Raw genomic sequence first — 13,649 nt, 5'->3', positions numbered from 1 at the left:
TGCCACCTCCGCCTCCCGGGTTCAAGTGATTCTCCTGCCTCAGCCTCCTGAATAGCTGGAATTACAGGCCTGGGCCACCACACCCAGCTAATTTTTGTATTTTTAGTAGAGCCAGTATTTCACCATGTTGGCCAGGCTGTTCTCGAACTCCTGACCTCAAGTGATCCCCCTGCCTTGGCCTCCCAAAGTGCCAAGATTACAGGTGTGAGCCACCACGCCTGGCTTTGGTTTTTTTTTTTTTCTTTCCCACATAATCTGCAGGAAACCTCCCTAGTATTAATAACTGATAAGAATACACATTGGTCATTATAGGCGGTTAAGTGTAAAATACAATAAGGGACTTAATAAGTGGGCTGTCAGTTTTTCTGTGTCTATTAGACAGCAGTGCTATTATAGCTCTCTGTGATGATGGAAATGTTGTATTGGTATATACTGCAACTGAGGAACTTTAAAAAAAAATTTCAATTACATGTATTATTTATTTTCTTGTTTTTTTGAGACAGGGTCTCACTCTGTCATCAGGCTGGAGTGCAGTGGTGCAATCATGGCTTACTGCAGCCTTGACTTTCCAGGCTCAAGTGATCCTCTGCTTTGGCTTCTTGAGTAGCTGGCACTACAGGTGCACACCACCATGTCTGATTTAATTTAATTTCATTTCTTTTATTTATTTATTTTGAAATAGGCTCTCATTCTGTTACCCAGGCTGGAGTGCAGTGGCGCAATCTCAGCTCACTGCAACCTCCACCTCCCAGGTTCAAGCAAGTCTTGTGCCTCAGCCTCCTGAGTAGCTGGGATTACAGGCGTGTGCCACCATGCCTGGCTAATTTTTTTTTTCCACTCTTTTTGCCCAGACTGGAGTGCAGTGGCATAATCTTGGCTCACTGCAACCTCCGCCTCTGGGTTCAAACAATTCTCCTGCCTCAGCCTCCTGAGTAGCTGGGATTATAGCCACACACCACCACCATGCCAGGCTAATTTTTGTATTTTTAGTAGAGATGGGGTTTCACCATGTTAGCCAGCCTGGTTTCGAACTCCTGACCTCAAGTATCCGCCCACCTCCACCTCCCAAAGTGCTGGGATTACAGGCAAGAGCCACCGAGCCCAGCCAGAGTTTTTCCATAATGTAATTACTGAAGTATAGTCACTGAGACTTCCAGGGTCTCTACTGGGGACCTTAAAAAAGTTAAATGATTGTCTTAGATAGTTTTATTTTTATGTACAATTTTTTCTATTTTTAGAGACAGGGTATTGCTCTGTTGCCTAGGTTGGAGTGCAGTGTTGTGATCATAGCTCTCTGCAGCCTCAAACAACTAGGCTCAAGAGATTTTCTCACCTTAGCCTCTGGAGTAGCTGGAACTACAGATACATACCATCATGCCCAACTAATTAGATAGATTTAAAAGTTACATTTCTAGGTCGGGCACAGTGGCTCACGCCTGTAATTCCAGCACTTTGGGAGGTTGAGGTGGGAGGACTGCTTGAGCCGAGGAATTTGTGAGTAACCTGAGCAACACGGTAAAACCATGTCTCTATAAAAAATAAAAAATAATTAGCCGGGTGCTGTGCTGTGACCCGTATGTAGTCCCAGCTGCTCAGGAGGCTGAGATGGGAGAATTGCTTGAGCCTAGCAGGTTGAGGCTGCAGTGAGCCATGGTTGTCCATCCTGGGCATCAGAGCAAGATCCTGTCTCAAAAAAAAAAAAAAAAAATTACCTTTCTGAAAGTAGAGTCTGAAACACATGATTATTTATGGTTTGAGCTATTTGATTTATAGCTCCATATTTGATATAATAATGCTAGTAAATATTTTTGGATTGAAACTTAAAATGAATTCACTTAGAAAAGGGATGGAGGCTTAAAAATACTTTCATTACATCTTGTCTAAAGTTGATATAAAAACTTCATTGCAAAGTCTGAGCTGAAAGCACAGTGATTTACAAAATTGTGAGGGGTGATGTTTGGCACAGCAAGCCATTTTAAAAATAATTATAAGCCATGGTGGAGATAATAGGATATCATAAATCTTTTTTTTTTTTTTTTGAGACAGGATCTCACTCTCTTGCCCAGGCTGGAGTGCAGTGGTGTGATCTCAGCTCACTGCAATCTCTGCCTCCTGGGTTCAAGCAATTCTCCTGCTTCAGTCTCCCAAGTAGCTGGGATTACAGGCACTCACCACCACGCTCGGCTAATTTTTGTATTTTTAGTAGACGGGGTTTCACCATGTTGGTCAGGGTGGTCTCAAACTCCTGACCTTGTGATCTGCTCGCCTCAGCCTCCTAAAGTGCTGGGATTACAGGCATGAGCCACTGCGCCCGGCAAATATTATAAATCTTAATCCTCAAAATGTATGGTTCAAAAAGAAACATATTGTAAAGAAATGCACTTAAATGCATCGTAGTGTTTTGTTATGTGAACAAAATAAATGGCTAATATCATTTTTATTTTGTCTTGAACTGTTGTGATATTGTGATTTTAAAAAGTATGGCTGGGGGCTGGGTGTGGTGGCTCACACCTGTAATCCTAGCACTTTGGGAGGCTGAAGCAGCAGGATTGTTTAAGGCCAGGAGTTCAAGGCCAATGTGGGCAATAAAGCGAGGCCTTGTCCCATTAAAGAAAAAAATTAAACAAAATGGCTGGGGCTGGGTGTGGTGGCTCACTCCTGTAGTCCCAGCACTTTGGGAGGCCAAGACAGGCAGATAGCTTGAATTTAGGAGTTACAGACCAGCCTGGACAACATGTTGAAACTCTGTCTTTAGTAAAAATTAAAAAATTAGCTGGGTATGGTGGTGCATGCCTGTAGTCCTAGCTACTCAGGAGGCTGAGGTGGGAGGATCACCTGAGGCTGAGGAGGTTGAGCCTGCAGTGAGTTAAGATCATGCCACCACACTCCAGCCTGGGCTAAGAGTGATCCCCTGTCAAAGAAAAAAAAAAAAAGAAAAAAAAGAAAAGAAAAGAAATATGACCAGTGTGGTCATACAGACAGGCTCATGTCTGTAATCCCAACATTTTGGGATGCTGAGGCAGGAAGATCACTTGAGGCCAGGAATTCAAGGCCAGACTGGGCAACATAGCAAGACCCCATTTCTATTAAAACATTGTTTTAAAAAAGAAATATATATTTGGTCTCTGCCCCTGGTTTTTGGCACACAGCTCCTAAAACTTCTGGAATTTCTGGAGTGGTAACAGTATCTTTTGTATGCTAATGAGACAACTGGTGGTTGGGGGTCCCCATACAGCTTCAGGATGGTGGCTGGATTAGAGGTCTGGGACTTTTGGCACCACCCCCAAACTCCAGAGAGGGGAGAGGGGTTGAAGGGTGCGTCAGTCACCAATGGCCAATGATTTAATCAATCATGCTCACTTAATGAAGTCTCCATGCAAACTAAAAGGGACACGGTTTGGATGAACTTTTGACGTCGGGGTTCTTGGAGGGTGGTGTTCCAGGAGAGGGCATGAAAACTCCCTATTCGGTCCCACATATGTTGCCCTATGCAGCTTTCCATCTGGCTGTTCATCTATATCCTTTGTAATACCCTTTATAATAAATGGGTAAACATAAATAAAGTGTTTCTCTGAGTTCTGTGAGATGCTCTAGCAGATTTACTGAACCTGACAAGAGAGTCACGGCAACCCTGATTTATAGCCGGTCAGTCAGAAGCAGAGGTCACAAGCTGGGACTTGTGATTGGTATCTGAAGAACTGAGCCCTCAACCTGTAGGATCTGATGCTACCTCCAGCTGGACAGTGTCAGAACTGAATTGCAGGACACCTCGCTAGTGTCCGCTGCAGAACTGGTTATGTGTAGGGAGAAATCCACACAAATATTTTGGTGATCAGAGTGAAGTGTTTTGTGTCAAGTATTGTGTTAACTGTGTGCAAAAGTGGGCAACACACTTTGTTTTCCTATCTCCAATAACTGTAAACATGGTAAATAACTGTAAAACAAAACAAAACCTGATTTGTTTCACTTACCTATAAGGCTAAAAATTCTGCGAACACATAAAGTTGAAAAATTCCATTTTGCCCTTAAGTTGTCAGCAGCTTGACCAGACAGGATCATACATAACCAAGAGCCTAAATAAGGCAATGAAGATAAAAACCCATTCTGGAAGGAATAAGAAGATACAGGATTAATTATGGTGAGAGGAGAAAACAAAACATACACATTCATCACAGCCAGTGACCACCACCTGAAAGCAAAGGAAATGCATAGTAATATGTTGTTAATTTTTTTATATAATTACAGCAAATAAGTCTGGCTTTCAGAAGGATCATGGGGTTCAGTCCAAGGCAGTCCCTAAGAGTCTGTCTCAGAGGGAAATAAGGCTTGCCATAATCCTGTCTGCTTCGGGTAATCTTGACTGTTTCTGTGGGATTTGGGTTGTGGGAGAAGACAAGCCTTCCTGTTAGCCTATGGATTCTCCCTACTGCACATTTTCATCTTGCATTCTCATTTATTTTTTAAAAATATTTTTTACGATAAAACACAGATGCAGAAAACCACATAAGTCAAACATATAGCTTAATGAATCATTCTTTTTTTTTTTTTTTTGAGACAGAGTCTTACTCTCGCTCAGGCTGGAGTACAGGGGTGCGATCTCAGCTCACTGCAACCTCTGCCTCCTGGGTTCCAGTGATTCTCCTGCCTCTGCCTCCCGAGTAGCTGGGGTTACAGGCGCCTGCCACCACACCTGGCTAATTTTTGTATTTTTATTAGAGATGGAGTTTCACTGTCTTGGCCAGGCTGGTCTTGAACTCCTGACCTTGTGATCCACCCGCCTTGGCCTCCCAAAGTGCTAGGATTACAGGCATGAGCTACTGCGCCCGGCCTCATGAGTCATTCTAATGACCATCTAGGTTGAGAAATAGAACACTGTCGGCCTTGCCAGAAGACCCTTACGCTACTAGTCCTATCACAGCTCCCTTTCTCCCCCCTCAAATAAACATTAACCTTGTTTTGGTGTATAGTAATCACGTACTCACTTTTATTTATAGTTACATCACCCAAATGTACATCCCTAGACACTTCAGTTTAGTCTTGGCCATTAAAAAGTTTTTCATTTGTCTTTTATGTCTCTTTAAATCTGTAAATTCCCTTCCATTCATTTTTTTCTTACAATTTATCTATTAAAGAACCTAGGCCACATTTTGCTTTTAAAAGATCAGTGCCAAGTAAAACCATAACTCAAAAGTGCATTACATGTTTACCTACTACACACACACACACGTTTATTTTTAACAGCACCAGAGAGTCTTTTTTTTTTTTTTTTTCTTTTGAGACAGAGTCTTGCTCTGTTGCCCAGGCTGGAGTGCAGTGGGGTGACCTTGGCTCATTGCAACCTCCGCCTTCCGGGTTCAAGCAATTCTCCTGCCTCAGCCTCCTGAGTAGCTGGGATTACAGGCGTGTGTCACTATGCTCGGCTAATTTGTATTTTTTGCAGAGATTGGGTTTTGCCATGTTGGCCAGGCTGATCTCGAACTTCTGACATCAAGTGATCTGGCCGCCTCAGCCTCCCAAAGTGCTGGGATTACAGGGATGAACCACTATGCCCAGCCTCTGAGAGTCTTTCTTGATGGTTTTTTTTTTTCCTCATATTTCACATCCAATCACCAAGCACTCCCTATTCTACTTCCTTTCAAAAATAAATAAATAAATAAATAAATAAAAATAAATAAATAAATAAATAAAACAAAGGTTGGCTGGGCACGGTGGCTCATGCGTGTAATTCCAGCACTTTGGGAGGCTGTAGAGGGAGAATCACTTGAGGACAGGGGCTCAAAACCAGCCTGGCCAACATGGTGAAACCCTGTATCTACTAAAAATACAAAAAATTAGCTGGGCATTGTGATACATGACTGTAATCCCGGCTACTTGGGAGGCTGAGGCAGGAGAATTGCTTGAACTTGGGAGGTGGAGGTTGCAGTGAGCCAAGATTGCCTGGTGCAGTCCAGGTTGGGTGACAGAGCAAGACTCTGTCTCAAAAAGAAAAAAAAAAAACTAAAAACAATAAAAAAAACTTCATTCCATTTAGACTTCTGCATAGTGGGATCACATTTATCATTATTTGTGGCAAAATCCTGTATAAGAATAAATGGTTTCAAAATATTAGTAGGAGAATAAAAAAAGAATAAGCTGTAGTAAATCAGAGAAGTGAATTTTCTGATCTTGATTTTGTTTCCTGGTGGAATAAGGTTGATAATTCTTCACAGTTACAGAATTTTTCCACTTCAAGTTGCAATGTTAAAAACTCCTGGCTGGGCACGGTGGCTCACGCCTGTAATCCCAGCACTTTGGGAGGCCAAGGTAGGCAGATCACCTAAGGTCAGGAGTTTGAGACCAGCTTGGCCAACATGGTGAAACCTCGTCTCTACTAATAATACAAAAATTAGGCGTGGTAATGGATGCCTGTAATCCCAGCTACTTGGGAGGCTGAGGCAGGAGAATCGCTTGAACCCGGGAGGTGGAAGTTGCAGTGAGCCGAGACTGTGCCATTGCACTCCAGCCTGGGCAACAACCTAAATACACTAAAGTCTTCAGCATTTATACATTCCACAGGCACCTTCCACAGTTTCACTTCAAGGATATGATCCTTTGTATTCATTTATTTTAAAAAATTGATTCCAATTTTTTTGCAGGCGCAGTGGCTCACGCCTGTAATCCCAGCACTTTGGAAGGCCAAGGCAAAGGGATCACTTGAGGTCAGGAGTTTGAGACCAGCCTGGCCAACATGCTAAAACTCTGTCTCTACAAAAATAAAAAATTTAGCTGGGTGTGGTGGCACACACCTGAAATCCCAGGTACTTGGGAGGCTGAGACAGGAGAATTGCCTAAACCTGGGAGGTGGAGGTTGCAGTGAGCTGAGGTCGCACCACTGAACTCCAGCCTGGGCGACAGAGCAAGACTCAGTCTTTAAAATAAAATAAAAAAATAAAATAAAATAAAAATAAAATAAAATAAAATAAAATAAAATATTTCCAGTGGTGACGACCTACCCACGAGAACACACTTCTTGCAAAAAATCTCCTTCATCCCTCTCCAGAAGGGGAGAAGAGGAAACACAAGAAAAAATGCCTGGTGCAGAGCACCAATTCCTACTTCGTGGATGTGAAGTGCCCAGGAAGCTATAAAATCACCATGGTCTTTACTCATGCACAAACAGTAGTTTTGTGTGTTGGGTGTTCCACTGTCCTCTGCCAGCCTACAGGAGAAAAAGCAAGGCTTATGGAAGGATGTTCCTTCAGGAGGAAGCAGCACTAAGAGCACTGTGAATCGAGATGAGTGGAAAATCATCTCAATATAACACATTTTAGATAAAAGATATAAAAAAATGAGAGATGTGTGACTCTTGCTTTCACTTGAATACTTGCAGGCCACTGTAGGGTTATTTATTTTATTTTTTTGTAGAGATGGAGTCTTGCTCTGCCACCCAGGCTGGAGTGCAGTGGTGTGATCTCGGCTCACTGCAACTTCTGCCTCCTGGGTTCAAGGAACTCCCCTGCTTCAGCCTTCCGAAGTGTTGGGACCACAGGCACGAGCCGCCATGCCCGGCTAATTTCTTTTGTATTTTAGTAGAGATGGGATTTCACCATGTTGTTCAGGCTAGTCTTGAACTCTCGAACTCAGGCAATCCGTCCACCTCAGCTTCCCAAAGTGCTAGGTGCATGAGCCACCACGCCCGGCCACTGTAGGGTTATTAACCAGCTTAATTTCAATATTGTTGTGTCTCAGAGAATAGGGAAGCTCAAGGAGAAGGAAAGAGATGGGGTGATGGCTGGCTGGTGGAGCTGTCAGAAGACACTCAACATTTATTAAGTTTGCCATCTTATATGGGGAAGGATTATGGTGCCCCCAAACAATTACAACATTAACATCAAAGATCAAGAGCCCTGAAGTGAGCACATGCTGTTGGAAAAATGGTGCTAACAGATTTGCTCCATGCAGGGTTAGCACAAATCTTTAATTCGTAAAAAATACAATATTTGCAGAGTATAATAAAGCATAGTGCAATAAAAGGAGGCATGCCTGCACCATGCTTCTCAAAGCAAGCTTTATTTTGAACAAAGGCCATTTGATGGCCGGGCAGGGTGGCTCATGCCTGTAATCCCAACACTTTGGGAAGCTGAGGCAGGAGTTTCATTTGAGCTCAGGAGTATGAAACCAACCTGGACAACAATGGGAGACCTCATCTCTACTATTTAAAAAAAAAAAAACAAAAACACCCAGGCCATTTCATGAATATAATATATTGATTTTCAAGAAAAAAATCCATTAAAAAATAGGCTATATAACTATAGAATTATTTTCAAACTCTATTCACAGTTCTTTTTGTTTTACAGACTGAAAGGTCCTATATTCACATTTCTTTTAATTTTAATTAAGATAATACCTTTTTGTCTATGAATGCAAGATAAAAGATCCTTATCTTAAAGTACACAACATTAATTACTGGCCAGCTATTGATATTTTATTTCTTCCATACATACTTCTTCCTGAAAATGTCAAATAGAAACATCAGTGTAGTAATCTTTAAATATACTTCATAAGTAAAATAAGAGATTTTGTTAATATGATTTTGAGAATTTGCTATTTTTTTTTTTTTTTTGAGATGGAGTCTTGCTCTGTTGCCCAGGCTGGAGTGCAGTGGCTCAGTCTTGGCTCACTGCAACCTCTGCCTCCTGGGTTCCAGCGATTCTCCTGCCTCAGCCTCCTGAGTAGCTAGGACTACAAGCACCTGCCACCATGCCTGGCTAATTTTTATATTTTTAGTAGAGATGGGGTTTCACCATGTTGACCAGGTTGGCCTCGAACTACTGACCTCAAGTGATCTGCCCACTTTGGCCTCCCAAAGTGCTAGGATTACAGGTGTGAGTCACCGGGCCTGGCTGGATTTGCTATTTTTAATCTTCCTGTGGATCTCAGTTTTATCCCAATGATAATTACCAAATTAACCTTTCAATGTACAGTTGAATGCAATTAATCACTGTAGTAGTGTATTATTTATTTTATTTTTTTCTTTTTTAAAAATTAGCCCTACTTTATAGTTGAAATGTGGTCATAGATTATAATCAGGCTCTGTTAACAGAGAACTTGGGAAAAATAAGGTTGCTCACAGTGAATCCATCTCATATTGCCAAAGCCTAGTTTCAATATAACTTCTGTCAGTGCAATTTGTGGATACATTTCTATACAGTGATCTTGTTTTTCAGAAGTAGACACAGGAGTTCTTCACAGCTTAGCTGTCTGAAGTTTTAAGGTTTGGTCCACATAGCCAGGCCAATGTTTATAGTATACTTTGGAATGTGAATGACTGAGGATTCACTTTAAGTTTTTAAAGCTGGTAAGTCCATGTAGCCAGTAAGGTTGTGCAGTCAGCCTTGTTAGTTTTTTTTTTTCTCCTGGGACAGAGTCTTGTTCTGCTGTCCAGGCTGGAGTGCAGGGGCATGATCTCAGCTCACTGCAACCTTCGCCTACTGGGTTCAAGAGATTCTCGTGCCTCAGCCTCCATAGTAGCTGGGATTACAGGCATATGCCACCATGCCAGGTTAATTTTTTCTTGTATTTTTAGTAGAGACGGTTTTGCTGTATTATCCAGTCTGGTCCTGAACTCCTGGGCTCAAGCAGTCCTTCCGCCTCAGCCTTCCAAAGTGCTGGGATTATTTTTGTATTTTATTATTATTATTTTTTTGAGATGGAGTTTCACTCTTGTTGCCCAGGCTGGAGTGCGATGGCTCGATCCTGGGTCACCACAACTTCCGCTTCCCAGGTTCAAGCAATTCTCCTGTCTCAGCCTCCTGAGTAGCTGTGATTAATCCTGTCTCAGCCTCCTGAGTAGCTGTAATTAACAGGCATGCACTACCGTGCCCGGCTAATTTTGTACTTTTAGTAGAGACAGGGTTTCTCCATGTTGGTCAGGCTGGTCTCGAACTCCTGACCTCAGGTGATCCGCCTGCCTCAGCCTCCCAAAGTGCTGGGATTATAGGCGTGAGCCACCGCGCCTGGCCTTTTTTGTATTTTTAACAGAGACAGGGTTTCACCATGTTGCCCAGTCTGGTCTCAAATGCCTGGCCTCAAGTGATCCACCTGTCTCGAACTCCCAAAGTGGTAGGATTACAGGTGTGAGCCACTACACCCAGCCTGATGTCAGGCTTCCTTACATATGCTTATTGGCCATCTGTATATCTTTCGAGAAATGTGTATTTGTATTCAAGTCCTTTGCCCATTTTAAAAACTGAGTTCTCTCTTTATTATTGAATTGTAAGAATTCTTAATATATCTGGATACTAGACCCTTATCAGATATTTGATTTATAAATGCTTTCTCCCATTCAGTGGGTTGTTTTTCATTTTCTTGATAGTCCGTTGATGTATAAGAATCTCTAAAATTTAGGACAGCAGAATAAAATGGAAGATACAAAATAACTTCATTTTATATAGATGAGAACAAATTCTGTGTATGGTCTTATAATATATACATATAAGAAGCAGACGATTATTTTTTCTTACCTCTTGAATATTGAACCTTAGGATCTCCTTCAAATACGTAGGCAATAATGTCAATAAAGTATAAAAAGTCCAGTTGTAAGAAAAGTGTGCAACTACAATAGCCCAAAGTGGCAGGGATTTTAAAATGGGTACCCACGGCACTGACTTCTGTGAAGAAAGCTGAAGAAAACAGGAATGATTAGGATAAACTACGGCTATATTAATGCTTAGATCTGTCCCATATCAGCTAAAACTCTATCCAGAATTCATACAGAGTATCACCTTAATTAGTAAACTCCAAATTTTTAAATCAACTCCTTTGAAATATTAAATAGCAAAATACATGATAAATATTCAGTTGTTGGATTTTTAAAAAAATATATTAACTAGACAGGCCATGATTCAGATTACAGGAAAAAGTAAAAATGTATTCATAGAGCTATAATGTCAACCCTAAATATTCCTTATGAATGTCAGAAGTCACCTGCAACATTGATTTCTCTCTCTCTCTCTCTTTCTTTTTTTTTTTTTTCTTTTTTGAGACCAAGTTTTGCTCTTGTTGCCCAGGCTGGAGTGCAATGGCACAATCTCGGCTCACTGCAACCTCTGCCTCCCAGGTTCAAGTGTTTCTCCTGCCTCAGCCTCCCGAGTAGCTGGGATCACAGGTATGTGCCACCACGCCTGGCTAATTTTTGCATTTTTAGTAGAAACGGGGTTTCGCCACGTTGGTTAGGCTGTTCTTGAACTCCTGACTGCAAGTGATCTGACCCAAAGTGCTGGGATTACAGGCGTGAGCCACTGTGCCTGGCCTGAATTCTCTGTTTCTAAAATATAGTTTCATAGTCAAATTCAGAGGTTGGCATAAGGGTAAAGGAAAGAGACTGGAAGGTCCTGTTAGAAGTCATGTTTAATTATCCAATCTTTATTCAATTGAAATGATTTATAAGAATTAGGCAATACAAGGTTTCTGTAAGCAGTCATATGCAGTAGTGGTCTTTAAAGCAGGGTAAAAGCACCATGGGGGTGTGCAAGATGATCTGCTGGGGTGAGGAAAGACATATTTCTATTTATTTCTATTTGTACTCATTTTTATTCTAAAAATAAAAAAACATACTCTATTAATATAGGGGCCTGTGTTCTCTTCTCCGCCTTTTGAATAAACAAAACAAAAACAAGTAAAGCAAAAAAAACTCTGAGTGTAGGGCCAAGGAATCTGAGTTTTAAAAGGTTTCACTGGTGATTCTGTAGAACAGTAGGTTCCCAAACTTTGCTGCATATAAGAATCACCCAGGGGAGCCTTAAAAACACTGAGACCAAGGTCACACCGCAGACCAATTGAATAGGTTGTGGGTGGGTGGCAGGTAAGTATTCCTAGTTTTTGAAGATCCCTGGGTGATTTCAATGTGCAGCAAGTTTGGGACCCACTGCTGTAGAGATTAGATTTTAAAAAGTCTGCCCTTATCCGTCTTGATTGAAAAGCTCAGGGCAGAGAGGATTTTAGAGTTTGAAGGAATTTGGAACATAGCGTTTTTTATATGGCTTTGAAATCCACAAAGGAAGTGAAATCATTCTTTTATGCTGAAAGCTACAAGCGTAAATGTGGTGATCTCCGAAAACTGAATATATTCTGAAGAATGTATCCTACCTCTTGGAAATATAACCTGTAATAAGACATATTTAATTTTAGTCACACTGGTATGTTTTTACAACCTATAAATATCAATTGAATTTTTGATAATCTGATGTTTTTGGACAATCACCCAACCAAGATGAGCTGTATGTCTAACACATAAGCCTGACACATGGCAGATTCTCAGTAGCTGCTTATCAAACGAATACAAGGCCCATGGGATTAGAGGCTTAGAAAGAAGAACGTGAAATGTATGTATTCCAGCTTAGTGTTGATTTGTAACTGAAGTACAACACAACAGTTTTCTGTTCTCCCAATATGAATCGTAAGATCAACTTATAGTATTTCCACGTTACAAGTTATATTTCAGGGGGAAAGTCTTCATTTATAAAAACTTTCAAGTTAAAGATGAATTTTCAAATATTACTAGGAGAAACTCTCCGAGTATCACTACCTTAAACAAGAGTTTAAGGTAGTGCTGTCTAATGGAACTTTCCATGATGATGGAATATTCTACGTGCACGGTTATTAAATCCTTGTCCTTCTAACAGGTTGATGAAAGAAAACAAAATGAAATGAAACAAAACCCTTGTCATATGTGTGACAAACTAAATTTTTTTATTTTTAGACGGAGTCTTGCTCTGTTGCCCAGGCTAGAGTTCAGTGAAGTGATCCTGGCTCACTACAACCTCCGTCTCCTGAGTTCAAGCAATTCTCCCGCCTCAGCCTCCCGAGTAGCTGGGATTACAAGCACTCGCTGGTCATGCTGGGCTAATTTTTGTATTTTTGTAGAGATGGGGTTTCACTAAGTTGACCAGGCTGGTCTTGAACTCCTGACCTCAGGTGATCCGCTCACCTTGGCCTACCAAAGTGCTGGGATTACAGGCATGAGCCACCACGCCTGGACAGAACTAGTTTTTTTTTTTTTTCCTTGAGATGGAGTCTCGCTCCGTTGCCAGGCTGGAGTGCAGTGTCGTGATCTCGACTCACTGCAACCTCCGCCTCCTGGGTTCGAGTGATTCTCTTGCCTCAGCTTCCTGAGTAGCTGGGACTACAGGCACGTGCCACTATGCCCGGCTAATTTTTGTATTTTTAGTAGAGATGGGGTTTCACCATGTTGGACAGGATGGTCTTGATCTCTTGACCTCGTGATCTGCCTGCCTCAGCCTCCCTCCCAAAGTACTGGGATTACAGGTGTAAGCCACTGCGTCTGGCCAGAACTAAATTTTTAATTAAATTACTTAAATTAAAAGTATAATAGCCACGTGGGGCTAGTGGCTACCATACTGGACAACACAAGGTTGGGCTTAAGAAGGTACAAAACAGCTTTTTTTGATGTTCTTTATCTAGAAATTATTCTCTTGCTATTGTTTCTAACACACTACTATTTTGCCAATCAAGCAATGTAAACACATACTCTCGATGGCTTCATCATATCTAATTGTTGGCAAAAAATTAAAAATTATGAAAGCTTTTTTTTTTTTTTGAGAAGGAGTCTCACTCTGTTACCCAGGCTGGAGTGCAGTGGCACGATCTCA

The 13,649-nt window shown here is 41.5% G+C and overlaps 1 protein-coding gene across 3 annotated transcripts in view; it reads right to left on the bottom strand.

The window, feature by feature from the left end:
• The window catches only part of SLC17A5 (solute carrier family 17 (acidic sugar transporter), member 5), a 60,062-nt gene that overhangs the window by 17,561 nt on the left and 28,852 nt on the right, over positions 1-13,649 (bottom strand). For all 3 annotated transcript variants that reach the window (XM_011942951.1, XM_011942949.1, XM_011942952.1), the window contains 2 exons: positions 10,503-10,661; positions 3,972-4,104 (listed from right to left, as the gene is read on the bottom strand). In XM_011942951.1, coding sequence (XP_011798341.1) covers positions 3,972-4,104; positions 10,503-10,661 — 292 coding nt within the window. The remainder of the gene's footprint in view (positions 1-3,971; positions 4,105-10,502; positions 10,662-13,649) is intronic.

This window comes from Colobus angolensis, unplaced genomic scaffold (assembly GCF_000951035.1).
Source record: "Colobus angolensis palliatus isolate OR3802 unplaced genomic scaffold, Cang.pa_1.0 Scaffold213, whole genome shotgun sequence".
Taxonomy (NCBI): Eukaryota; Metazoa; Chordata; class Mammalia; order Primates; family Cercopithecidae; genus Colobus; species Colobus angolensis.
The sequence above is the reverse complement of the archived record's forward strand: the minus strand, read 5'-3'. Positions and strand labels throughout refer to the sequence as shown.